Source organism: Ahaetulla prasina, chromosome 2 (assembly GCF_028640845.1).
Source record: "Ahaetulla prasina isolate Xishuangbanna chromosome 2, ASM2864084v1, whole genome shotgun sequence".
NCBI classification, from domain to species: Eukaryota; Metazoa; Chordata; class Lepidosauria; order Squamata; family Colubridae; genus Ahaetulla; species Ahaetulla prasina.
The window spans coordinates 56,294,828-56,322,118 of NC_080540.1; the positions used below are offsets into that span (position 1 = coordinate 56,294,828).

The 27,291-nt window shown below is 39.2% G+C and overlaps 1 protein-coding gene across 2 annotated transcripts in view; it reads left to right on the forward strand.

The window, feature by feature from the left end:
• The window catches only part of GRIP2 (glutamate receptor interacting protein 2), a 181,340-nt gene that overhangs the window by 54,652 nt on the left and 99,397 nt on the right, over positions 1-27,291 (forward strand). The window contains exons 2-7 of one of the 2 annotated variants that reach the window (XM_058166627.1): positions 850-930; positions 8,019-8,154; positions 9,042-9,187; positions 11,355-11,441; positions 11,726-11,801; positions 12,988-13,133. In XM_058166627.1, coding sequence (XP_058022610.1) covers positions 850-930; positions 8,019-8,154; positions 9,042-9,187; positions 11,355-11,441; positions 11,726-11,801; positions 12,988-13,133 — 672 coding nt within the window. The remainder of the gene's footprint in view (positions 1-849; positions 931-8,018; positions 8,155-9,041; positions 9,188-11,354; positions 11,442-11,725; positions 11,802-12,987; positions 13,134-27,291) is intronic. The other variant, XM_058166628.1, reaches the window with a different exon arrangement.

Below are 27,291 nucleotides of genomic sequence, written 5' to 3' on the forward strand. Positions count from 1 at the left end.
TTATGGATTTAATGGGTATTTTATTGCAGTTATTGCAAGCCGTTTGAGCCACAAGTAGTAGCATACAAATAATGGTTAGCAAGTAATTTTCTAGCTCAGGATGGCATTATCTGCATTTTGTTCTTTAACCTGTTTTAACTCCATGCAGTAGAGCCCATTCTGTTCAGGGTTCTACGACAAACAGATGGGGAAATCACCCTAAAGACATTGTTTCCAACCACAGCTTTCTGTTAAGAGGTTAATTTTCTTCTGTTTAATTGTATCATATTCTGAGAGACTGCCTGGACAAGTCCCTACAGTTTTCTTGGCAAGGTTCTTCAGAAGTGTCTTTCTATGGCTTCTTTTCTGGACCTGAGAGAGACAGAGTGACTGGCCCAAGTTCATGTAGTTGGCTTTGTGCCTAAGGTGGGCCTACAACTCATGGTCTCCCAGTTTCTAATCTGATGCCTTAACCTCTATATCAACTGGCTCTCCTCATAAGGGTTATTATATGCACTGAATATAAGAATATAAAAGATCATACCACCACTTTTACAAAGCTATTAGGGGCAGGGGTGAAATCGTGCCATCATCAGGTCTGATTTTTGACCCTTTGTGCATGTGCAAAGCCTTCTACGCATGCACAGAAGGTCAAAAATAGGTTACTTCCTGATTAAAACCAGGAAGTAACAATGTCCAGGTGGTTGGGTGGAGCCTCGCGGTGCCGCCGCTACCGGTTCACCGAACCACGCACCGCCGCCGATACTAGTTCGCGTGAGCTGGACAGAACTGGCAGGATTTTGATATGGGTAAATAAAGAGATAATGTTTTACTTACAATTTCAGGGTTTTTTTTAATTTCTTTTTGTAGATGATGGGCCTTATTCAAAAGGAAGCAAAGACTCAGGTGGATTGGATACTGCGTTGGTCTCAAGAAGACAAAGTATACCAGGTAGATGCATTATTTATTGTCTTATTTGTGAGCATTTATTCAATTTGCTTTGCTAACATATGAATGGGTAATGTTTTTTGTTTTATTTCATAGCTTATTACCACAAGGGAATACAGATTTCACCTTTCACCCTAGTAGGGAGTTCTCTCTCTCTCTCTCTCCCCTCCGTCCCCCCCTCTCTTTACTATAACTCTGAGATCCATCACCCAGAACAGTAGGCAAATTGGATATTCTCAGAATTTTAAATTCATCGTTTGGAAATTGAGTTGTACAATTTAAGAGGATTTTCTGTTCTTTCATGTAGAGATCTACTTCTCACTTCCTCTTGCTCCCCCATCCACTCCCTCTCTCCCCTCCGTCCTTCCAAAATAGGACAACGGAAGACATTCTGTGGTCAGGAATACTTGTACAATATATCACAAAGAGATCTGTCTTCTCTACTGTGTGATGACTCTCCTCTTAAATCATTGTCAAAGTCTGATCTGCATTTTTAAACCTGAATTTGCAGAAAGAATCAGAGCCTGATGAAGAGGTGGTTTGACATAAGTAATTAAGAGCACGCCCCTCCTTAATTTCCCCCACACACACACTATGAATTAAACATTATGTAAGACAGTGCTTTAAGTAACGTATTGGTAATTTTAAATCATTAATGTTCAAGTGCAAAAAATTAATATGCTAAAGAAATCAGGAATTATAGACACCATTCTAAACCATGGGATTTAGGTGTTTTTCCTCTGAACCAGGGGTCTCCAACCTTGGTAACTTTAAGCCTGGAGGACTTCAACTTCCAGAATTCCCCAGCCAGCTCTGCTGGCTGGGGGTTTCTGGGAATTGAAGTCATCCAGGCTTAAAGTTACCAAGGTTGGAGACCCCTGCTCTGAACTGTCCCATTTCCCCTTACATACTTGGGTGGTGAAAGCAGTTGAAAAAATCCAGTAAGCAATGGGGCAGTCTCGGTACACAATGATATTTGCTTGAGCCTCACAACGCTGAAAAAATGTATCGGAATTCTTTCTATTTCCTAGGAATTAAAAATTCATTATTTCTGTTCAAGGCAAGCTGGAGGGCACTTTCCATTTTAATGTCTCAGTCTCTGTGCTGGTATTATCTGCATCTGATAGTAGCACTAGAACTCTCAGTGGAGTGCAGCAGAACACAGAATATATGTGGTTGGGGTTTCCGTGAGGAACTAAGCAGATGAAAATGAAAGTTTCAATGCATAATTATCTATATAATGGTAGTTACCCAGGACCAGAAACAAAGAGTTATTTATCTATAGTTAACCTGTGTGCTTAAATAAATGCATGCACTAAGGTCAATGAGTTGTGAGTAGTAGGTTGCATAAAGTTTGTAGAAATGTATGGATTCAGGGCACCATGTAGTAGAAAGTGTTCCAATTTTTGATAACGCATTGTGTATCATAAGATTGAGAAGTAGCCTTAAAAAAAAATAGAATAGCTGAGTTAGACTAGTTCAGGGGTCTGCAAACTTGGCTCTTTTAAGACTTGTGGACTTCAACTCCCAGAGTTCCTCAGCCAGCTTTGCTCTGGGAGTTGAAGTCCACAAGTCTTAAAAGAGCCAAGTTTGCAGACCCCTGAACTAGTTCAAGTCTAGTTTTGTTCTGATTTAGCACGATGTTCCCACAGTGACTATTTGAAGCCACAAGCAGAATAAGATTACAGTAATATTTTCTGACTCTTTACAGCAACAGATATACTGACTGATTCTGTTGCTGCAGGGGATAAACATCAAGCCATCATAAGATAAATAACCTGATTACAAATCCTTACTAATTTATCTAACTTCCTTTGAAAGCTATCACAAATCAGCAAATTAATTCTGGTAGATTTGTTGCATGTGAAACATTGCCTTTTATTTGTCCATAGATACCTCGACTTATGACTGTCATGACTTACAACAGAAATTCCAGTCTGCATTACTGTCATAAGTCAAGGACTATCAGTATCTGTTCTTTCCTGCCTTTGTTCTCTTCAGTTGGAGTTTGGAGCTTGATACCTCTATGGTCAAGTTCTTTGTCAACTGAATTTCTCTATCCCCTTTTAAAGCCATCCACGTTAATGTTTTTCACCATATCATGGGGTAATTACCTCCGCAATGTAATTATGAAGTACATAAAGAAACGGTATGGTTTGGTTACATCTGTTCTGAATCGCCTTTCAGATTCATGGGACAACCTAATGTTTGAAAGAAGGAAAATGTTTGTCTGTCTTTTTTCATGAGTTGCATGATTTTATACATATTGGTCATTTCCTAGCATAGTTTTCTTTAAACGCTCACAAGAGTTTCATCTTTTCCTTTCAGCAGAGAAGGCAATTTAAGCCCCTGTTTATTTTGATTTCCCTCGACGTCATTTTTCCCAGAACTATTATATAGTTTTCAAATACGGTAGCCGACATTATAGACAGTACCTTATATAGATGAACCATATCCTTATATAATCATATATAAATTTATGGTTGTATCTTTATGGGATATTTATATTTGCTATATGTTTGTCTAAGTCCAGCTATCTCAAACAGGCAACCCATATTGGTCATATAGTATGTTGCAGGTCCTAGGCTGTATCAACAAAGGGATAGTATGTGAAGCGTTGATACCAATTTATACTGCACTGGTAAGACCACACTTGGAATATAGTTTGGTCATTAGGTTACAAAAAAGATGTCGAGACTCTAGAAAAAGTGCAGACCCCTGCTCTGGATAGCCTTCGGTGCCTGGGGGGAGGCTGTTTTCACCCTCCTGGAGGCTCCAGGAAAGCCTTCGGAGCCTGGGGAGGGTGAAAACGCCCCCCCTTTACCGTGGTGCAAGAGCAGGAAAGGTGATTAGGAGACTGGAAGCTAAAGCATACCATTAACAGTTGTGGGAACTGGGTATGTCTAGTCTGAGGGAAAAAAAGGAAAAGGGATGACATGATAGCCGTCTTCCAATATTTGAGGGGCTGTCACAGAGAAGGGGTTGACCTATTTTCCAAAGCACCTGAGAGCATAACAAGAAGTAAGATGGAAGATTATCAAAGAGAGATCCAACCTAGAATTAAGAGAAATTTCCTTTCAGAAAACAATTAATCAGTGGAATGAGTTGCCTCCAGAAGTTGGGCGTTTTTAAGAAGAGATTGGACAGCCATTTGTCTGGAATGGTATAGAGTCTCCTGCTTGAGTAAGAGGTTGGGCTAGAAGTCCTCCAAGGTCCCTTCCAAAGCTGTTATTCTGTATTCTCATTTAGCGGTCTAGAACTGTATTTCTCAACCTCAGCAACTTTTAAGATGTGTGGAGTTCAACTCCTAGAAAACTGTCTAGAAAAAGAAGAGCGGGGGGGGGGAGGGAAGGGGGGAAGACAAAGAAACACATCCTGCCAACTTTAGCCAGAAAGAATTTTGCCAAACTCTGGAGATGCCATATTGAGTATCATTGTACTTTAGCTGTTTCCAAAGGGGGTGGGGGGAGTTGCTGCATAGCCTAAATTTCTAAAGTTGGCTAGAACGATGCATCTTAAATCCTCCTCTATCTAATTTGTCTGTTTTCTGGTTTAGATTGTGCTGCTGATGTTAAGCTTTTTTACAATGGAAATGTAATTGGCATTGATTTGATACCATTCTATACCCTTTAGTTGCTATGACCCCAGCTAAGGGGAGACTTTTATGGAAATGCAAGATGCAGATGGAAATGGAGCAGGAACTCACTGCTTAATGGAAGCAAAAAGGATGTAACATTCCTCAGTTAAAAGATAATCTGACTTTAACATTAAGAGTCAAAGTGACAAGTACTGTATAATGTATAAGCCAGAATATTTATCCCTTTCCAGTGTTTTCATATATATTTGAGAGTGTTTTCCACAGCACTGTTATTACAAGTATTGGTGTGGAACGGTGTTTTTTTCAAATTTGTCCGTGCTGAGGCTACTGGCACTCAACTGGATTATGTTGGAATGCTATCAAAGTATAACAGTATTTCGTCAACCATGGTTGCACAGGTGGCTTAAATGCCTGTGAAATGGTAATATCAATAGAATGATGATGTAAACTCAGATCTTAAAAACCAGTGGAAGTAATTGGCAGATATGAGGAAGAGAAAATGAACATAGAGTCCCATATGGCATACATATCAGATGAAGCAGTATTACAATAGTTGGTGCCAAAGCAACGGTCAATAAATAAAAGCAAAAGGGGAGAGACAGAAGAAAATGCTGCTAAAGAAAGGGGGGCAGCTGCCTTCTTTTTTTCCGCTTTTTTTGTTTCAGTTTTTCAGTGGCTGATCAAATAAAAGCTGTTTAAACCTATTCTATTCTGGCTGGGGAAATCTGGAAGTTGAAGTCCAAAGGTTTTAAAGTTGCCAGGTTTGAAAAAAGATGGCATAGAAGAGGGGTGTCAAAGTCGATTTCATTGAGGGCTGCCTCAGGGTTGTGTTTTATCTCAGGGGAGCTGGGGTGGATGTGACCAGGGTAGGTGTGGCCAACTTGACATCACTTGTGTCGGGGGTGCCTGTGGTGGCCCAAGCACTCTGCCGAGCTCCATTTTCAGTTGGAATGGCCTCCTGTAACCCTTTGTCAGTGAAATGCGGCCCTCCCGAGCTCCATTTTCACTGGCAAAGGCACCTCAGGCCAGTCCTTTGCTGTTTCCAGGGTGGCCCCATGGGCCAGATCTAAGCACCCTATGGACCAGAACTGACCCACAGGCTTTGAGTTTGACACCCCTGGTGTAGAATATGTTAATAGAATATGATGCTCTGGCAGCAATTGATGTAATGCTGCTTCAACTTTTAATCATCAGAGGTATCATAATAAATAAGTAAAGGTAAAAGTTTCCTCTGTCCAGTCATTTCTGACTCTAGGGGGGAGTGCTCACCTCTTTTTTTAGCTGAGGAAGCCAGCATTGTCCAAAGACATTTCCATGATCATGAGGCCAGCATGACTATATGCCAAAAGAAGCATGGAACACTGTTACCTTCCCACCAAAGTAGTACCTATTTATCTACTCGCATTTACATCAGCAGTGGGTTTCACTTACCTTCTGTGATGAGCCGGGGTGTGACACAAAGGCAACACAGCCAGAGAACTGATATGAGTCCCTTTATTATCATCAACTGTGCCCCCAATGTCCCTTTCAACTTTCCGGCCTGGAGAGAGCTCTTCCAACAACCTGTAATAGTCTTTGGCTGACAATACTTCAGTCCCAAATGTTGTAAACAGAAAACTTTCAACTAGAAATCCAACAAGGCAAGACCAGGTAACTAATCTAGCAGGGCAAGCAAAATAGGGAATTCCAGAATTGAAGTACCATGGCAGTAAATCAAACCAGTTGGGAGGATGCCAGGACTTCAGATAAACACCAGATGAACTCAGCATTTGTTTCCCACAACCACCCCTCCCATTTGCCTTTCCTTTTAAACTCCATCAGCAGCTGTGCCTTGTAAAGAGGATCAGGTCCCTTTCCTCCCTCGTAAGCCACGCAACCGATGTTGCTCTCTTCTCCATTCCTCTCTGCGCTACCTAGGATGAGGAGGAGGTGGGCCTTGGTCTTCATCTGAACCCCCTCTCCCTTGTTTTACCTCTCCCCTGTTCTGCCCAGCCTGACTTTGCTCTTCCCCAGTTTCTTCCACAGCCAACGAATCCACTCTCTCACTCTCTGTCAACTGTTCCTCTTCCCCTTCGGATTCAGACTCCGACAGGGGCATGACACCTTCGCTACCAGTTTGGAACTGTGAGTGTGTGCACTCGCTTCACTCACATGCGGTGCTTCTCTGTATGCACAGAGCCTCCCACCGCTACTAGTTCGCCTGAACTGGGGTGAACCAGAAACCCATCACTGATTTACATGCTTTTGAACTACTAGGTGGGCAGGGGCTGGAGCAAGTAACGGGAGTTCTCCTCATTGCGGTGCTTGGGTCTCAAACCCAGACTGTCAGTTTTCCAGCTGACAAGCTCAGAACTTTCCCTCTCCAATAATAAACAGTCCTCATTTCTTTTTCAAGGCAATTTCATCCCTTCTGTAGCCAATGAACAGGTCCTATTGTTAAAGCAAAGTGGGACTTGTAGAAGGCTGTGCCTTCTGGAAAACTAACCCTGAAGTGCTTTTGGAAAACCTTTTTCATCAGGGCCTGGTTTTTGATCTGACACCTATATGTATTCTATACTGCTTTGTAATGGGTTGTGCCATTTGCCCCAATGTGATTGGTAATCAATTTATTGTCGTTTCATCCTTTCATTTGTTGCTTTAATCTTAATTATTATTAATATTTTGCCAACTACCTCAAGCTGTGATTGCAACCGAGGCAGACTAGAAGTTTGATTAAATAAATAAAAAGAATTACGGAAATAGACTTTTACTACTTCCAAATAGCTTGTTCACGTCCTCAGGTTTAGACAGCACAAGGTGAAAAGGATACCTAACCATATGGCTAAGCTACAAGGTGCGCTCAGAATGGGATGGATGAATGGATTAGCTAAACAATCTAGAAAAAGAATTCTTTTCATAGCTGAAAAGGGTCCAATGGAGCAGCACTACAGAATAATTTTTTAAAAAATCTGGAATTTTTGTGTTTGATCATATTGTGTACAAGTCTTCTCCTCATGAATTATAATCAGCCTTCCTGTCTTATCATCACCTTTGGCTCCCCAGAATACTGGAACTCCATGCTTACATAATTGGAACAAGAATACTTGGAATCAGCCATGTTTCCAATGCAGATTTTCCCATGTGACAAACAAGTTCCTTTCTCTTCCTATTTTTTATTTTGCTTATTCTTCTTACTTGCTGCCTTTTACAGATACGCAATATTATATAGTACATATTTATAAGCTATTTTCTTTTCAATAGAGACATTGTTATCATAAATTACTTAGCTGGACTGCCTTTAATCTGTGTCGTCCTTTTAATTGTATTAATAGTTTTGCCGTTGAAGTCTTCAAATGTACATTTCTGTACAAGTTTTCTTGAATGCCTCCTCTTCCAGAAATCAAAAGACGCGATCTAAATGCTCCGATATAATAATAATCTAAATGCTCCGGTATAGATCTTACATAATAATAAAAATCCTGTGCCCTGAATTGTTCTTTCTTTATATCATCAGAAGAATTTAGAGGAGTCACGATTGTGGAGCTAATCAAAAAGGAAGGAAGCACCCTCGGATTAACTATAGCTGGTGGCACAGATAAAGATGGGAAACCAAGGGTCTCTAATCTAAGGCCAGGAGGATTGGCAGCAAGGTAAGATAATCACAGATGCAGAGTTTCTCAGTTGCAAGGTTGGAGAATGAACTGCACAGCAAGAATAAACTAGCGAGTCACATAGTCAATGCAGCACAGGTCAAATGGCAAACATCAAGCTTAAATGGTATTTTTTTGTAGAGATTCTCAATCATCCAGGTCACGGTTGTCCCAAAGGTGCTTTTTCAGGAGGCAATTGGACCTTCCTGTTCCTTCCCTGATGATGCTTCGCTTCTCATCCAAGAAGCCCCTTCAGCCACGACGGGACAATGGGGAATGGAAGGATCCATATTCCCTGCAGACAGCTGACAATTATAGGATGCAAATTACCAGCTATCTGCAAGGAATACAAATCCCTCTGGGAAGACATATTTCACTTAATTTCTTGGTAGGTATGTAGTGTTCAAGTGGCATTGCATCTTGAGCTTCTTGTTAGGATCCCAGCTTGGAATGATTTATTCTACCCTCCCAGCTAAGATAGATTCTGCAGATAGAATTTAAGACTGAACATTGTAAAACCTTTTATTTTCTGTGTTGCCATGTATGTTTGTTTAAAAAAAAATGATGGACACCTCAGGTATTAACTAAGATTTGTTTTTTGCTCTGCATGTTGTTTACTGTACAGATCTTTCTATTTAGCTAGTCAGTAAAGGTATAACCAGAGTTGATCCAAGACGTTTTGGTGACTGGAATAGACAACAATCTACCTAGGGCCTGCTTATGGGGTTTATACAATTGAATGTATCCTTCAATAAAGAAAACAGCCAGGGAATTTAAAGCAAAAATAATAAAACTGTCTCTCTGTTTCTGTTATCTGAGACAATTGCCTCAAGACCATAATGTCTGGCCCTGGAAAAAACTGAGATATTTTATTTTGTATGTTACAGGAGCGATCAGCTAAATGTTGGTGATTACATCAAGTCAGTGAACGGGATTAACTTGACAAAATTGCGACATGATGAAATTATAAGTCTATTGAAGAATGTGGGAGAAAGGGTAATATTAGAAGTAGAATATGAGCTACCACTAGCTGGTTAGTATATCCTTAATAAAGCTTTTTGGTTCAGTGTTTTAAGATTAGGGAACCTCCCTATTCTTTCCATCTCTTTCCTTTTGTGAAGAAACATACAAACATATGAAAGTGACTTTACCATAAGACCAGTAATCCTACTTCAGTTGGTAGTAGTTTCTCCAGCCGTTCAAGATGTTCCAACCTTGGCATCTGAAATTCTTTTACTTGAAGTAACATTTTGCCAATGATTTCTTACCCAGAGTGATTACAGTGGATTCTGCTTTTATCCATCTGTTAATTATTCGATGTTGTTGCTCATAAATATTTAACAGTGCTCTAGATTTCACAAACATCAGTAGGTATATAAAATAGATACTAGAAGCATCAATAAATACAGAAGCAGATCACACATTAGATTTTGTTCCATGATTATAACAATAGCACTAGCACGATCCAGTAGCGATGGTGGTGGGTGGTTCGGAGAACCGGTAGCAAAAATCCTTCCCCCACCACCACCCATGGCCACCCAATCGCCCGGTCACCCGCTTGCCAGCTTGCCAGTTCTTTTAAAAAATGCTTTTAAAAGGTTAAAACAAAGGCTCTAGCGATCGCAGCTGAGCTTTATTTTTTTACTTTTAAAAGCATTTTTTACAACCTATTCAGCCAAATAGGTTGTAAAGGAAATCCTTTTAAAAGGTAAAAAAAGGCTCTGACGATCACAGCTGAGCCGCGTGATCGTCAGGGTCTTATTTTTACTTTTAAAAGGATTTTTTTACAACCTATTCATAGGTTGTAAAAAAATGCTTTTAAAAGTAAAAAAAAAAGATTGCGCGCCACAGCTGATCACACACACACACACACGCCAACGTGCTGTTCTACTTACTGCATGCCTCCTTTTGGCTTGCACTGCGTGCGCACCTCATATTTGATGTGTGGTACACACTGTACATTCGCACACGTAGCGTGCATGACAATGGGAAGATTTTTGACCCAGAAGAAGGATTTTGAGGTAGAAAATTCAAACTCTGCTGCACCACCTAGTTTGAAGAGCTCATTTCTGGATCTAACTCAAATAATAACACTAGACTGATCTGTCAATGAAATAAATTTTTGTTGACTATCAGTGTGGTAGTTAATTTATTGGATTTTAATTTTGAAGTAAAATAATAGTCTTTCCTTGATTTTAGAGGCACAGGAATCTTCTAGCACCTTAGAAGATATATTCTCTTCTGGACAATCTTTCTTTATTTGCAACTCCAAGAATTCCCTGTTAGCAAGGCAAATGGGTTATTTGATTATTGAATGTTCTAATCTTCATATATCTGGAGGGCATCAGGTTGAGAGCTCAAATGTATGAAAAGCTGAGCAGATAACATTTCTAAAATGGTGGCTTGCGGCTGCCATTTAAATATAATAATTTCTTCCTCTTTCTCATTTCACCTATCTACTTAATTGGTGAATTTTTAAAAACACTATTAATTCTTCCACCAATTTATTTGATTCCTATTGTGCATATATTTCACACACTATTATGAGAAGGAGGCAAGCATTTTGTCTGGAAAGTCATAACACAGAATGTGTGATAGGTTGCCATTTATTCATAACAGATGCAGTCTTTGTTTTTGCATTGCTTTCATAAATGTTTAAAATTAAATGAAGTACTGAATTAAATATGGACCAAGACACATTTCCTTCAGTGCTGTTTTACACTTAATCATTTTCTCCACTTAATGATCCCAATCAACAACTGTCCTCTTAGCCATGAGGATTTGAATGTATTCATTCAAAGTTGCCAGCTGGCTTATTATTAAGGTATTTGAGAATCCAATAAACATCTGTGGCAAAAACTGTTAGCTCTAGGAATCCTACTGGGCTTTGAAGCCTGTAGAAGAAAAGGCTCTGGTTTGTTAATATATTAAAACAAGCACAGGATATATGTATGTATATGTGTATTATTAAGATTGATCAGAGGCAATTTGCAAGACAGATTCGGGTAATTTTAATGCTGTTATTCAATTATGACAAGCATTATAGGCAATGGTCTAGTTTATGAAACCTGGAAGGCTTATGTGGATGACTTTTTTGTGTTTGAGATCATCTGCAGAACTTATAAATATGCAGATTTTATAGAAAGAGAGTTCAGCAAGTGGAAAGCATTAGCTCATCCTTTTATTTCCCTTGTCTGCAGCCCCTGATAATAGTGCTGGCATCATTCCAAAAACCATTGAAGTTACCCTCTATAAAGAAGGCAATAGTTTTGGATTTGTACTACGAGGTCAGTGCACTTGTAATTAGCAACATGCTGGGCCATTTGGAAACAGGGGAAAAGGAGGAAGTGGGGTGTCCAATGCCATCCTAAGGTGGCTTTCTGAAGGACATCTTTGGGGAGATGGAAAAGTAATCTTCAGAAACTGACAGATGGGATACTACCAGGTTTCTCCATATGTTCCCGAAAACGACTGCTAGCCGCTTGCTGATTTAAAAATGTGTTCTCTTTTTACAGATTTGTTGGATACGTGTCTGTATCAGTTATGAATTATTTTTGCAAATTGCTTACAGGAGGAGCCCATGAAGACTGGCATAAATCCAGGCCATTAGTACTGACTTATGTTAGACCAGGTGGCCCAGCAGACAGGTAATGTTCACATAATTCCACATTTAGCAGTGAAGCTTAAACAAATACATATTTTTCATACCACCTATAAAAACATTCCCAATATCTTTGCATCTCTACCTTTGGTCTGTTGTCCATTGTTTTTTCAACTCAGATTCCCTTTGAGTTCTACTGCACTAGATCTGGGTAGCCAGAAAAGGTGAACTATGGAAAATACATTTGAAAAATTTAATCAGTGGTGGGTCATTTAAAACCAATTGTAGGTTCAGCAGCACAGTAGTGATGGACTGCAAGGGGCGGGGATGTGTTATAAAAATGTCACTATGAAAATCATGTGCCATCAAGTTGTTTTCTACTCATAGACATCACATAGATTGATTTTCTCCATGCAGTACAGAAATACTAGAATATTAATGAAGAAAGTAACACCGGAAAACAGATGTGGAAGTAATAACATTTGAAAGATAATTAACTAAAAGAAAGAATTAAAATATATATATAAGCCCTATTTTTTTTCCACCGTCCTTTTTGTGTCAAGCAAATAACAGATCAGAGAAACCTAAACAAGTGCACAGGGTTTATCAGACTGTGATTCTTTAAAATGAGAAATAAATTTGTGCAACCTTTATTAATAAAAATAAATAACAAATCACCCAATTACAAAGCTACTGGGGATCAGATATGGCTTAGACTAGTGTATCTCAACTTCTCAGCAGAACTGACTGGGGAATTCTGGGCACTGAAGTCCACCCAGCTTAAAGTTGCTATGGTTGAGAAACACTGACTTGGACAGGTAACTAGACTTACAGGCTACCCTACCTGTCAAAATTTGCTCCAGGTTTGTTCCCTGGTTGTGTAAATGAGTTCACCATAGGTTCATTCAAGCAAAACAGGAACAAGTTTTGGCAGTTTCCCTGCTTTATAGGTCTTATACAAGCCAAGTTAGAATTATCTTAAAACTCACTGTGAGCTTCCCCTGACAAAGCAGGAACACTATCCAGATTTGTTCTATATCATATCAAAAGTTGCATCCCACACTTGAAAAGCTCCTGGACCCACTACATGCACATCTTAGAGCAGATGTAGAAACTCTGAAAGTGTTGTTAGTACATAAAGTTCCCAAATAAGCATTCATCTTCAAGAATATTCTGACTTTGTCAGATACAGTGTATGTGTTCCTAATGGATGCCTTTATCATTTTATGCAGGGAAGGGTCTTTGAAAGTTGGGGACCGGCTGTTGAGTGTGGATGGGATTCCTCTTCACGGTGTGAGTCACGCTGATGCGCTAAACATTCTGCGTCAGTGCAACCAGGAGGCCCTGTTCCAGATCGAGTATGACGTCTCTGTAATGGGTAAGGGCTGTTGGGTTTGATTCCATTCTGGGGAATGCATACTGCATAAGATTTTGTTATTTAATAACATGTACACTCTTAAATTGCCCTTGCTTTTAAAGCTGATTACACTGTTGTCCTATGAACTGTAGATGCTGTTGGAAGGTAAATAGCCTCAAGTAAAGCCACATAGAAGAAAAAAAATACAACATTTAGTAATATGGAGTCCACGTCCAATCCATAAGACAGAGTCCAGGCACAAGAAAAGGGCAATCCTCAGGACAAGAAACAGGCCTCAGACAAGAAGCAGTTCCAAAGGCACAGTGAAGCAAAGGCCAAATGCAGGCTACAAGAAAAGGGCTAGGTCCAAAACCAAATGTGAAGAGCAATTTTCCAAGCGAGGCAAGGCAAACGGCAACAGACCCGAATCAAAGCCAGGGAAGTATAAGCCAAAGCAAACAATTGTTCTTGGCAAAGACTAACTCCCCATGACTTCTCCTTAAGTTACTACCCTCCAGTTGTTCCTTGTGAGGAGGGGTGGGGTGGCCTTCTCCCTAGTAGCCTTTCAGCCCTTCTCTGGGCTTGCCTAGGCTCCACTCTCCTTGCCCTTGGACCTAGCAGAGGAGGCAGCTGTTCCTCATCAAAGGAGATCAGCTGCCTTATCAGAACCACTCCCAGTCAGCAGCCGATCCTCCTCTTTGTCTGTGCAGTCAGGCAGCTCTGTATCTGGTCGACCACCTCCCCCAATGTCTGAGGGGTCCCTGACGTGCCTTCCTTGTCAGAAGGTCCCAATTCCAACTCCTCCTCTGAACTGGGCTCTGACAGACAGATGATGGGCAGATGATAGCGAGATAGCTAGATGGATGGATGGATGGATGGATGGATGATAGGCAGGCAGACAGACAGATAGATGATAGGCAGGCAGGCAGAGAGACAGACAGACAGATATCAGTGGAATTGATTTTGCCATCATCTGCCATATACAGTATATATGGTAGAATCTGCAACAAGTTAAAAACCTCCGGAGCTACCCAGACTTTTGTTTCAATGAATAATGGGGTGCATGAGTTTGGATGGGATGTTTTAAAAGTAAAGCCTCCGTCAGATAAAACTGAAGCCTTCGTGGCTCCGTAGATGCACTTTCCAGGCAGCAGTACAGAACTAGGGGATATGCTGTAAATCCTCCTAATCTGTCCAAGTGCTCTGGCAGAACACAATATCTGATAAAACATTCAGTGAGATTTGAGAGTCTTGTCCGGTTCTGTGCATCTTTTCCTGAGATAAGGCAAGATTGAGAAGAGCAAACACGGATGGCTGAGAATTGAGCTAGTCCCCATTCTGTGCATGCAGTCTCCAGAGAAAGTGAAAGAATGTGGCACGCACGTTCTCTTTGCTGCTGCTTTCTGAAGAGAGGATAAGTTGTTTATTGCCCCCAAATTGGAAAAGAAGAAGGTTTCTGCTTAGTTTTGTTTCTGCTTAGGTAATCTTCGATTTACAACTATTCGTTCAGTACCTGTTTGAAGTTACAACAGCACTGAAAAAAGTGACTTGTCACTGGTCCTCACTCGTATGACTATCATTGCATCCCCATGGTCACGTGATCAAAATTTGGGCATTTGGCAACTGGCATGTTTGCAGCATTCCAGAGTCATGGGATCCGCCATTTGCAGACGTCTCAGCCAGCGTTCAACAAAGACAATGAGGGAAGCCGAATTCACTTACTGACTGCATGATTCACTTAACAACTGTGGCAAAAAAAGTCATAAAACTGGGGGTGACTTGCTTAACCACCTTGCTTAGCAGCAGAAATTCTGGGGCCAATTGTGACTGTAAGCCAAGAACTCACTGTATAAGCCACTGTTAATAGGAGATCAAGGCCCAACCCCAAATATTTCAAAACACGAAGAAACCTATTTAAACCTTGAAGCAATTTCAAGCAGTTATTACTGAAAATGTTGAACCAAAATAAGAGATGATAAGTGTAAGGTTACTGGTGAGTCCAAAATGGCTGTAGAAGATCAGTGAACTGTTTCAGAAAGCAGTGTCTTGCATAGAGGAGGAAACAACCCACCCGAATGTCTATTTTCAAAGTCCATTTTTCTCTTTGCAGGCAAATCACGTGAGCTGCATTGCCATGCTTAAGGTTGAGCCACAGGAGAAAAAGACTAATGATGCCCAATTATGGTGCCCATTTAACACTAAATTAATAAATCAAACGGGCCTGAAAACATTTCTAGGGATCAGGGATAATAAGAGCTTTTCTTACAAATGGAAGGTGCTTAAAACATGCAAATGTTTCTCTCTAGCTCTAAAGTTGGAAAAACTCTATTTTTTGCCATAGAAGCTTTCAATTTGTGAACATTTCTAACCACCAACTGTGTTAAGGTGGGCGAAAAAGGAAAAAAAACCTTTACAGAGATGTTATAGATGTTAGAACCTATTATCTAATCAAAAAGGAAAACCAAATTGAACAGTTGGTGTGCAGCAGCTTTAAAATTATTTCCACTTGGGGTAGGAGTAAGACATGGAATCAGTACTCTTGTTTTTGTCCTCTGAGGAAAATTTCTTTTCTTTTTACTTCAGAAAGAAATGCCAGGAAGAAGATCCTGCCAGTCAGATAATGAAGGTTTTCCTTATGAAGTGTGAGGGGGGAAAAAAAGACTAAATTGCATTTTTGTGCTCACTTGCATTCCTTCAAAGGAGTCATAAACCCTTCCGGTTGATAGTTTGCATTTCAAAAAAACCTCACATTTTCCCTTACATTTTTGTAATAAAAAAAGATTACAGCACTGGGGAAAGCTTTCTGCTGAAATTTTACCCTGGGCTGTTGTTGTTTTGTGCATCATATCAACTTAATTGTCCTTAATTTTCAGTTTCTTCAATAGGATGTCATCTTGAACAGCCAAAAGGAGGGAGGGAGGGTGAACATAGCTCATGTTAAAGTAGGTTGAGCGTTCCCTTCAGAAATGTGTACAAATTGCCAAAGTAAATGTGAAATAACTTAGTCTGACTTTTGAGAACCTGGATTTCCACTTTCAAAATGTATGTTGTCTTGGTTTGGAATCTAGAACTAGGTGCTCATGTATTATAGTACTAGTATAATCCAGTTTGCTTCCTACTTTATATCATTGCTTTTATTCAGCTGAAACTAATTGGCAACCTTTCTGGAGTTGAGGAAATAAAGACTGCCACAGAATGGAAAGCAGAAAGCAACGACGAAAATGAGCGTAGAAATAGGTTTGGAAAGATACCAGCTTAATTCGTATTTGCTATATAGAGTTATTTGATAATGAACTTGCTTACTAAAGGAAAACACATTAGAGAATGTTTTCTTTGTTTTCTGCCTTGTAGACACGGATGGTTCTTCAGTTTGCTGGTTGTGTTTTGTGTTTCGGCCAACATGGATTACTTTACTGTGATATTTTTTGTAAAAAAATATATCTTCTAGTTGGAGTCACGGTTAGTCTTTTGTTTCTAAGTTTTGAGTTGGAGTACAACAATAGGAATTTTTCTGGGACACAGCTATGTGCTATGAAATGTTGAACATGAAGGAAATCCTGTTAGAAATCCTGATGTATAAGCTTAATGGAGAATTCAATGTGTGTGTATGTGTGTGTGTATATGTGTCTGCGCACGTCTGTAATTTGAAGAACTAATGCTGTGAAGCTTGACAAGTTAGCTGGCTATGCTTTGTGAAGCAGAATTACAGTAGGTTTATGATCTTCAGATCTAAAATTAGATTCTTGCCTCATCCTTCTTCCAATTTTATTTTCATTTGACTTTTTGCAATATCTTTATGGGTGAATACTTTCAACTACTCTAGGTGCACCCTTCACCAGACACAAATTAAGTACTTAGTATCAAGCCAAATCTGTATCTTAAAAGAATAAAAAAAAAATTCCGCTCAAGTATGAAGGTTAGAGCTGAACCAGATATCTTTGATTTATGACAGATATGTGTTTGAACTAAGTGATTTTCCTGTATGTGGGCAGGGAAATGTGTATATCAGGATTTTGAAGGCTTAGAATCTGGTAGCTTCTAAAAAATCTGCAAAGAATTTGTTAGTGGTAAGGTAATAAATTTCATTTATCTACCTTTCAGACATTTACCTTGGAAAGTATTTCTTTCTAACTTTATTTCATTTCACTTTTAAAATAAAAAGTGCTCAGGGTATTTTAATTTACTGTTCTCAGGTAATTTCTGCTCTACATTTGTATCTATTTTAAATTATAGGATGTGCCTGACTATTCCTTTCATGGTTTTATATCTGTATAATATAATTTTGTTTGAAGACCTTATTTGTGTTAAGGTATATTATGCAAATAGCATATTTATGTTTATTTTATTTATTAAGTAGATTTACATGGCCACCCAAATTACACATGGTAACAAGAGGATTTATGTCATCTTGTGTAGATGCATCAAATTTTAATGACATAAGCTATTGTAGAACTCTTTTCCCATACTGACATTTGACTTTCAAGGAATCTCTATGCAATGTACTGTATAGTCCCAGAATAGCACTGGGATTTAAAAAAAAAAAAAACCAATTGCATGCCACATCTATCTTGAAGCAAAGTGGTCGATGAGAAAGCTGCAATAAGAAAAGATGCACAGGGCCAATTGTGAGATACGATTATGAGTATTAATCAGCACATATGAACTGGAGAACTGCGTACTGTCTCCAGCTGCATATTCAAGATTGTTGGTCTGAGATAGAGACTTACTGACTTATTAAACTATTATTACTTCATCGTGATTTATCTGTATCTCGAGGAACAGTAAAATGTTTCACAAATAAAGACGAATATACATGTCCCAGGATAATGTCGCAGGATCCAATCTGTGTCAGTTGCCCTAACAAGAGGTTTAGTCTTCTGAGATTTCAGACTCATGCCGGAACCCATTCTCAGGGAACTTCTCTCTAGCAGATATAGATATCAAATTGGAGGAAGAGATAAAGAAATAAAATGGAGGGTTAGGTGTAGTGATATATAGAATAGAATAGAATAGAATAGAATTGAATAGAACAGAACAGAACAGAAAAGAAAAGAAAAGAAAAGAAAAGAAAAGAAAAGAAAAGAAAAGAAAAGAAAAGAATTTTTTATTGGCCAAGTGTGATTGGACACACAAGGAATTTGTCTTGGTGCATACACTCTCAGTGTACATTAAATAAAAGATACGTTCATCAAGAATCATAAGGTACAACACTTATTGATAGTCATAGGGAACAAATAAAAAAATCAGGAAACAATCAATATAAATCGTAAGGATACAAGCAACAAAGTTACAGTCATACAGTCATAAGTGGAAGGAGATGGGTGATGGGAACGATGAGAAGATTAATAGTAGTGCAGATTTAGTAAATAGTCTGACAGTGTTGAGGGAATGATTTATTTAGCAGAGTGATGGCATTCAGGAAAAAACTGTTCTTGTGTCTTGTTGTTCTGGTGTGCAGTGCTCTATAGCATCGTTTTGAGGGTATGAGTTGGAACAGTTTATGTCCAGGATGTGAGGGGTCTGTAAATATTTTCACAGTCCTCTTTTTGACTCATGCAGTATACAGGACCTTAATGGAAGGCAGGTTGGTAGCAATTGGGTTGTTTTTTTTTACATACATATGTTCACATACATGTATCTGGGATAGAGCTATCCAAACATAAACTTGGCTTGACCCTGTTTGGCTAAACACCTAATTTATCTGCATTTTGGAATAAAGCAAAAGTTAAAATCCATTAGTTTGCTTATGTGTGGTTACCATGCACCATAAATGCCCACTTAAGAAATGAGAATGAATAAAAAGACTGGTCAACACTTTACTTCTTTTTTGACCAGTCTTTTTATTCATTTATTGTTAAATTACTGTTTACATTTGACTCAAAAATATTATCAGCTGGCAATGGGCTAAGAAAGTTTGGCAACGTGTCAAAAAGGTTTGTGGCAAAAATGTCACAACAGTGGATGTGGCATCACGTTTCACTGGGGTTATGATCGGGGTGGGCTGTTGGGGTAATGCAGGGATTCGGAGAACCTCTAGCTAAGATTCTGTGCAGTTCAGAGAACCCCCAAATCCCACTCCTGGCTGGCCCTGCCCACCCGGTCCCTCCCCTCCCAGGAGTCCACACGCGGCCTGTCTTGGATGCAGGTAAGTGCAAGGCGCATGTGGAGGCTCAGAGAGGAGAAAAACAGGCCTCCTGGAAGTTCGGGAAGGCCAGAAACAGGTTTGTTTTGGGGGTGAAATGCTTCCAGTTTGGACCGGATCGCGCAATCTGGTAGCGATGGGAGCAGGTAGTTCGGAGAACCGGTAGCAAAAATCCCTGCCCACCCCCCATTGCCCATACCTTGCTGTTCCTCTTCTCTGTCCCTGAAGCTCTTGGTGGTGATATAGCTGCAAACAGCCTTAAATGACTGCTGCGGCACTTCAAAGGGCCGCACTACAGCTGATCAGCTCTGTAGGCAGCTAGTAGACCGGTGCCTCTATTTTTAAAGAAGGTAGACCAGTGCCTGCCAAAAAAGGCACTTGGTAGACCGGGGCCTCTCAGTAAAACGCAATTGGTAGACTGGGGCCTCTATTTTTAAAGAAGGTAGACTGGTGCCTCGGTAAAAGGCAATTGGTAGACCAGGGCCTCTATTTTTAAAGAAGGTAGATTGGTGCCTCCCAAGTTTTGTATACTTTATTATTTTTATTATTTATTATTATTGACCATGCCCATTCAGTCACCTGACCACCAAGCCACACCCACCAATTAAGCCACGCCCACAGAACCGGTAGGGAAAATTTTTAGATTTCACCCCTGGTTTGTTTCCAGCCTCCAGAGAGCCTCCGGAACCTGGAGAGGCCGTTTTAACCCTCCTAGAGGCTCAAGGAAAGCCTCCGGAGCCCAGGGAGGGCAAAAATGCCTCCCACCATGGTGCAGGAGGCTGACTAAGCCACACCCACCAAGGGCACACCCACCCAGCAACCAGGCAGAGAATCCCTTGCTAAAATTTTTGAAGCCCACCCCTGGTTATGATGCATGGTGGTGGTTCAAATGTGGCAGGAATGTGAGATGCATAAAAGACAAAGATGGTTTCCGCTTCAGAACCAAACAATATATGTTGTCATCAGGAAACAACATTTCCAATAAACCATCAATTATTTCATGGTTTGCTAGAAAAAATTATGTGGTTTTTAATCTGTTTAGTACTGTTTGTGCCTAGTCATGAGGTTGTGGCTGGGAATCTAGTTCCAGCATTGTTTTAGGGTTCTTTTTATTCCTTCTCCTTTTTAGCCTTTCTTTCTATTGATTCATCAGGAAATAATTTGTACTGCACTGCTGGGAGCCCGGAATGTTCCTGGAAAATGAGAACGCAAAATAGATGGCAGAGACTGTAAATCCAACCAATAAGCAGTTATGGACTGAGGGCATGGAAAGAGAGTTTAAAGTAAAAGTTAATTTTACCTCTGCAAAAAAAAAAGGATGGTTTTCTGGCTGCTGCTTGGTTGTATTAGGATGAGAAGCAACACTGTTTTCCACCAGTCTTGAGGCATCTTGTGACATATGGAATGTAGTAGTATAGAAATAAATAGAAGGCAATGAATAGATAGTAAATATTAGCCTGCCCTTGAGTATATAAGGGTATTTGCTGTGTAGCTACATATGTATTAATATGATGGATGAGTGATGGATGAGGAAGATCCATCACTCTATTGATAATTGGAAGGGTATCATTTTTTTCTCTGAAAAGCAGACTAAACAACTAGTAGTACAAAGATTAAAAACGGGGACTTCTTTGGGTTGAAGATTACTCACCAAAGAGAGCGAGAGAATCTATGAGCTATGAACTGCACACTAATGCATACTTATCTGGGATTATGAAGCTGAACTGAAGCATCTGAGTTCTGAATGAACAGACATGCGTCTACGTATCACTAGAAGAGAATTGTCATGTGCCCATAATTATTATTGTGGAATTTAATTTGCTTTGGAAGCATGTAAATTTGTTTGAATTGATTGGGGTAATTGTAATTGAAGCAAATCTTATTTTGAAGCATGGCTTGCTGCACATAAAAATAGAGGGAATGAATGAGGCTACTGACTTAAGATGAAGTGCAAATTAATAATATTTAGAGTTGATTTTATCTGTTATCAGTAGATTTTAGATTTTACTAATTATTTTTAAAATTGTATGTATGTATGTATGTATGTATGTATGTATGTATGTATGTGTGTGTGTGTAAATACATATATATATGTGTGTGTAGGTCTTTGGTATATATATATTCTAATATATATATTGGAATATATATATTGGAATATATATATATATATATATATATATATATATATATATATATATATATATATATATATATATATATATATATATATATATATGTTTTCTGAGGTTTTCACGGTGTTTGTATATAGGTCTTTGGTTGTTTGGGTTTCTCCGTGTAAAATTGGAATTACGCCGCTAAGACACTTCCAATTTTACACGGAGAAACTCAACAACTAAAGACCTATATATATATATATATATATATATATATATATATATATATATATATATATATATATATATATATATATATATATATACACATACATACATACATTCACACACACACACACACACACACACACACACACACACATTTGCATTTTGATTTAGATTTGAACTGATGATGGTGAACCTATGGCACGCATGCCCAAAGTGGCACGCAGAGCCATGTTGCCTGGCATGCACGGCATTGCCCGTTCTTCCTCTCGGTTTCTGGTGCACATACGCACGAGATGATCAGCTGGCCTTTGTGCGTGCGGCAGTGCCGGAAACTGGAAGAGCTGGTCTTCCGTTTTCCAGCATGAGCATGTGCACCAGCCAGCTGATCGGCCTTTGCGCATGCGCAGCAGTAACCGGAAGACTTGCTGGCCGGCATGCAGACCGGTGCGCACAAAGTGCTCCCTTTTCAGCACTCGATGCCAAAAAGGTTCGCCACCACTGACATAGATCATCCATATAAAGCAAATGTAATATTTTATTAGCATTTTTTTTTGCTGTATGCTAGCCAATGTTTGTTTTCTTCAAAATCACTGAAAGTGGGATCAAAGCAATGACAAATTATAAGAGCGATAATGACTCACTGGGAAGATGCCTCTCCTAAGATTGACAAACACATATTTTTCATTTCCAACCATCAATTCTTTCTTCCATTGCTTCATTATTTATTTTTCTTAAAAAAAAACATTCCAATGTTTTTACTGACACCAATTGTTTCCAAATATTTCGTGATCCAGCTGTGTGGTAATGAATCAAATGACTTTTTATAATCCAATCCAGAACCAATATAAATTGGTTCTCAATTGATTTACAAAAGAACAAACATTCTTCTTCTATATGTGTGTATAAGAACTAAAGTTCTATTCTCTCTTTCACATACAGATTTTCCCCTTTGTATATTTGCAAAAACAGTTAAATTATATCATCTTTAAACAGGGCTGGGAAGCAGAGCATGTACATTTCATCTCTTTAGAAGATTTAAGAGAGTGAAGTGTGCACTGGGCAGCCATTTGGGCCAAATCAGCTTTAGCTTCTTCGTTTTTTTAAACCACAAAAGATAACAGCAACAATGCAGAATTGATGTGGTTATCAAGAAGTTGCCAGGATTTTCCTTTGTGCTTTGCTTTTTTTCTCAGATTTTTTTTCTTTTTATTTAATTTTTAGACCCGTGTGGTTAAGCTTATTTTAGGTCCCCTAGGAGGTACTTTTCATCTATTTCCTGACTGCAAATACTGAGAAGTCACTTGCCCAATTTTTGGCAATTGTAATCTCCAAAACCAATTTGCAAAAAAACGAGGGGTTAAGGCCTTGAGGTTGCAGTTCATTTGCCCCGGTTTTAAGATCAATGTAGCTTATTAACTGCAGTCACCCAGCACTCTATTAAAGAAGGCAGAAGGAACATTTCTGGCTCTGTTAATACTTTTATATCCCCATTTTCCATTTTTACAGTAATGTATAATTTTACCTGCCCCTTCTTTCCTCAAGCAGTGATATAGTAATAGCAATAGCGCTTAGACTTATATACTGCTTCACAGTGCCTTATAGCCCTCTCTAAGTGGTTTACAGAACCAGCAAATTGCCCCCAACAATTTGGGTCCTCATTTTACCAACCTTGGAAGGATGGAAGGCTGAGTCAACCTTCAGCCTTGTCAGGATCAAAATTCTGGTTATGGGCAGAGTTAGCCTACCAATTTTTTTTATTTGAATTTATATCTTCTCCGAAGACTCAGGGCGGCTTACATTGTGTTAAGCAATAGTCTTCATCCATTTGTATATTATACAAAGTCAACGTTATTGCCCCCAACAATCTGGGTCCTCATTTTACCTACCTTATAAAGGATGGAAGGCTGAGTCAACCTTGGGCCTGGTGGGACTTGAACTTGCAGTAATTGCAAGCAGCTGTGTTAATAACAGACTGCTTTAGTCTGTTGAGCCACCAGAGGCTCAACGGACTGCACAATATTGCATTCTAATTGCTACGTCACCATAGCTGTAAGCTTTATTTGCAAACATATGCATGCAACAATAGGTAAATAAAAAATTGCCAGGAATCACACAGAGTGCTAAACAGTTTGTACCAGTAACATCCAGCCATTTCTGCTCTTTCTTTCTTTTCTTCAGTCTCAAAACTGTTCTGCTTTTTTAGCTGTTTAGAACATCAGAGGGATGTAGGAACTCTTGCTGGAAAGGTAAAAGCTCAGAATAAATTGAGAGTTGTGAGATACAATATATATAACACCCAAAAGAATTCATTTTGTAAGTTAGAAATAAATGAAAAGTCAAAATGAACATAATCCCATTGGGAGAAAGAGAAATTCTATAAGACAGGATGATGAGAAGACATAATTTCTTAATTCCTACTTTGCATTTGGTTTCTCTCAAGAGATAAATGAAACCCTAACTGGTCATTCTGCCAATAGAGAACAAGGGAACTGTAGCTTACTTTTAGTTAAGAAAGAATGTAGGTAATTTAAATGAATTCAGGTCTTCAGAACCAGTTGCATTACTTTACATCCGAAGGAACCAAAGTAACTTTGGTGATGGATTGCAGAATTGTTGTTGATAATCTGTCAGAAAAGGGGGGACTCAGGAAACTACAGATATTTAGAGTGGCTAAGGACAACTGCACAAATGACACAAATGAAAGAGTGTCATGGGTGTGTGCAAACAAATCATTCCAGATTAATTTTTCCCCCCTTCTTTGATAGAGTAAGTAGTTGCATAGAGTAGAGGAATGCCACAGATATAGTATATGTGGCCCAGTGAAAAACATTTGGCAAAGTGTTTCATGATATCCTCTTTAATAACATAGTAAAATATGAGTTAGTGATGAATTTGTTACACAGTTGGCTGAACAACTACAATAAACAGTGCTCATTGATGGCTCCACTTCAGCTTGTAGGGAAGTATCAAGTGACCCGCCATGAAGCTTTGTCCTGGACCATGAGTTGTTCAACGTTTTTAGCAATAATTTAGACAAGGAAGTTGAGGACACCAATGAAGTTTTCAAATGACCCAAAATTGGGAATGGTGGTCCATTATTTAAAAAACAGAAGTTTCAGAAAGATCTAGGCAGTCTTGAATAGTGGGCTGAAACGATTAAGGTGGAACTTAACAGGGAAATGTGTGAAATTCTGCATTGATCATAAGATAAATATAAATCAGTCTGATTCAGCTTGGATTCAACATTCCAAGCACACCAAGGAGACTTTCTGGTCATTAGTTCCCATTCAAAACTAATTTGAACCCTTTTGGATCATTAAAATAGTTCTTTGTCAAATCTTAGGCTCCATCATGCATTTCTTTCAAGCCAAACAACACAGACAGTCCCACTTTCAACAGATGGATAGCTTAATGTGCCACAGAAGTAGATAACTAGGTCATTTGATAACTAGGTCTGAGGGGAGCAACTCATAAGCAAGGCAATCAGACCATGAGCAAATGAGAACAAGAAACTGCTTGACTTGAAACCAGAGTTGGCTGTTAGGTTGCCTAGGTCAGCCAAAGGCTTGACTTGCATTGTCTCTGAAATCAGCAGCCACTGGAAAAATGACCCCATTAAATATTGATATTTTTTTCCCCTTGAAGTTTTGTGGACAGGATACTGAAAACCATTTGCCACCTTCTGGAAAATAAGCTTTCATTCATTTCTTAACTGCTTGTTATAGCTTTTATGTCAATGACACAATTGTAACCCATACTGTCACAACCATTTTATTTTTCGGGGACTGGAAATAAAGCTGTGTCGGCTGATATCCCTTTTCTGCAAAAATAGCACATTGTCCCATCCCAATTAATGCAGTGGAGGTTATTTTATTTTTTTAAAGGATTGATTTGGTTTAGGAAATGACTGACTCAAAAAGATCAAAAAGTCATTTGTGCTCTTTATCCTTTTCCTTTAATATCAAAGCCATACTAGATGTGCATCCTGAGTTCAAGGTTTCTTTCCCAAATCCCTGGGGATCATCAATCAATTGAAATGCCCATTTTTGTCCTCCTAAACTTCATTGTGGGGGTGGATGATTTTAGGGAAGATTACAAAAAAGGATTTCAATGGGTGGAAACTAATCAAGGAGAAAAGCAACCTAGAACTAAGGAGAAATTTCCTGACACTTAGAACAATCAATCAGTGGAACGACTTGCCTGCAGAAGTTGTGAATGCTCCAACACTGGAAATTTTTAAGAAGAGGTTGGATAATCATTTGTCTGAAGTGGTGTAGGGTTTCCCACCTAAGTAGGGGGTTGGACTAGAAGACCTCAAAGGTCCCTTCCAACTCTGTTATTCTGTTATTCTGATTACCTACCTACCCTCCCAGCAGGTTTGCTAACTTTTAGGGGGTGGAATTGTCATTCCCAAGCATGTTAGTTAAGATGGTAGTTGCTGGGCTTAATTGCTATTCTAAAGACAAGACCAATTGAGGAGGCATTTTTTTTTCTCCTCCTGGAATCACTGAATTATCTCCTGGTTCTTGTCTGATAAGTTATTTAGGAGCAGCTTTTGTAATGCATGTTGGGAACATGGTTCAGATCCCACACACACCCTTCCTTCTTTTTTGCCTGTTAAATGCTCCAAGGTGTTCTTATTAGATGCCTTTTGAAGTGTAACTACATTAATTTAGAAGTAGAAATCAGCAAATGGATGATGTGGGGGGGGGAATTATCTTTTTCCCTCCTGGTCCAAATTACCACTTTCATTCACTGTTGAAAGTGGGATTTTTTTTTTTTAAATTATTTTTAAAGAGGCAAAAGATATTTCTGATGAAGCCAGTTTGGTCTCCTTCGGGGCTCTCCTTTGCTTTTCATATGATCTTTCTGCCGAAAGGCTTCATCTGCTAAAGTTGTTCCTCGTACCCTTTTGTGAACCGCAGGCGGTCTCCTGTCGCCTAATAATGCTGAGAGGCCACATTCATTGCTGGGAAAGCATTTCTCTGATTCTTTCAGCATAGTCAATATCTTTGTTCATGATATTATTAGCCTTTCAGAGGCTAGGTTCCTTTATTGATCACTTCTGCATGAATTATACCCGCCGTTGCTGTGTGAGGTGTTTTTTTTTAATTGCCCAAGAGTTGTTCATCTCTGCCATTTTGTGTTAATTCAGTGGGAACAGATGTCTCGCCCTGGGTGTTACAACGGTGCCACATTTTAATTGGGTCACTTCTTGGATCAACAATCAGTTGGCTAAAGCGCGTCAATAAGAACCATGCTAAAATGTGCTCTACTTTGTGCTGATCGATGGCATGTTGTGTTGCCAAGACATTTTTGCTTTCTTTATGTACTGCTGCTGGTGTCAGAATGCGCCACTAAGAAAAATACGATACTTTTAGAATTTGCCACTTTTCACAGCCTAATTGCTGCTGGTGTATCTATGGGAACCTTTTCATGCTAAATAATACCTCCATTTCACCTTTCTTCAATTCTAAAATACAACGTCAAGATGTTTTGTTTTGCAGTTGTTTGTTTTTTTAAATACTTATTGCAAACAGATGTTGGTTTTCTGGGTTAGTTCTGCATTTATAGAACTGAATTTAAGCCATATCAGAGCTTCCTCTGTTAACATTGTTTATTGAGTTATATAGTATTATAAAATACAACATACAAAGGAAATAGAGAAGCAGTAGGGGAAAGTGGGAAAGAGAAG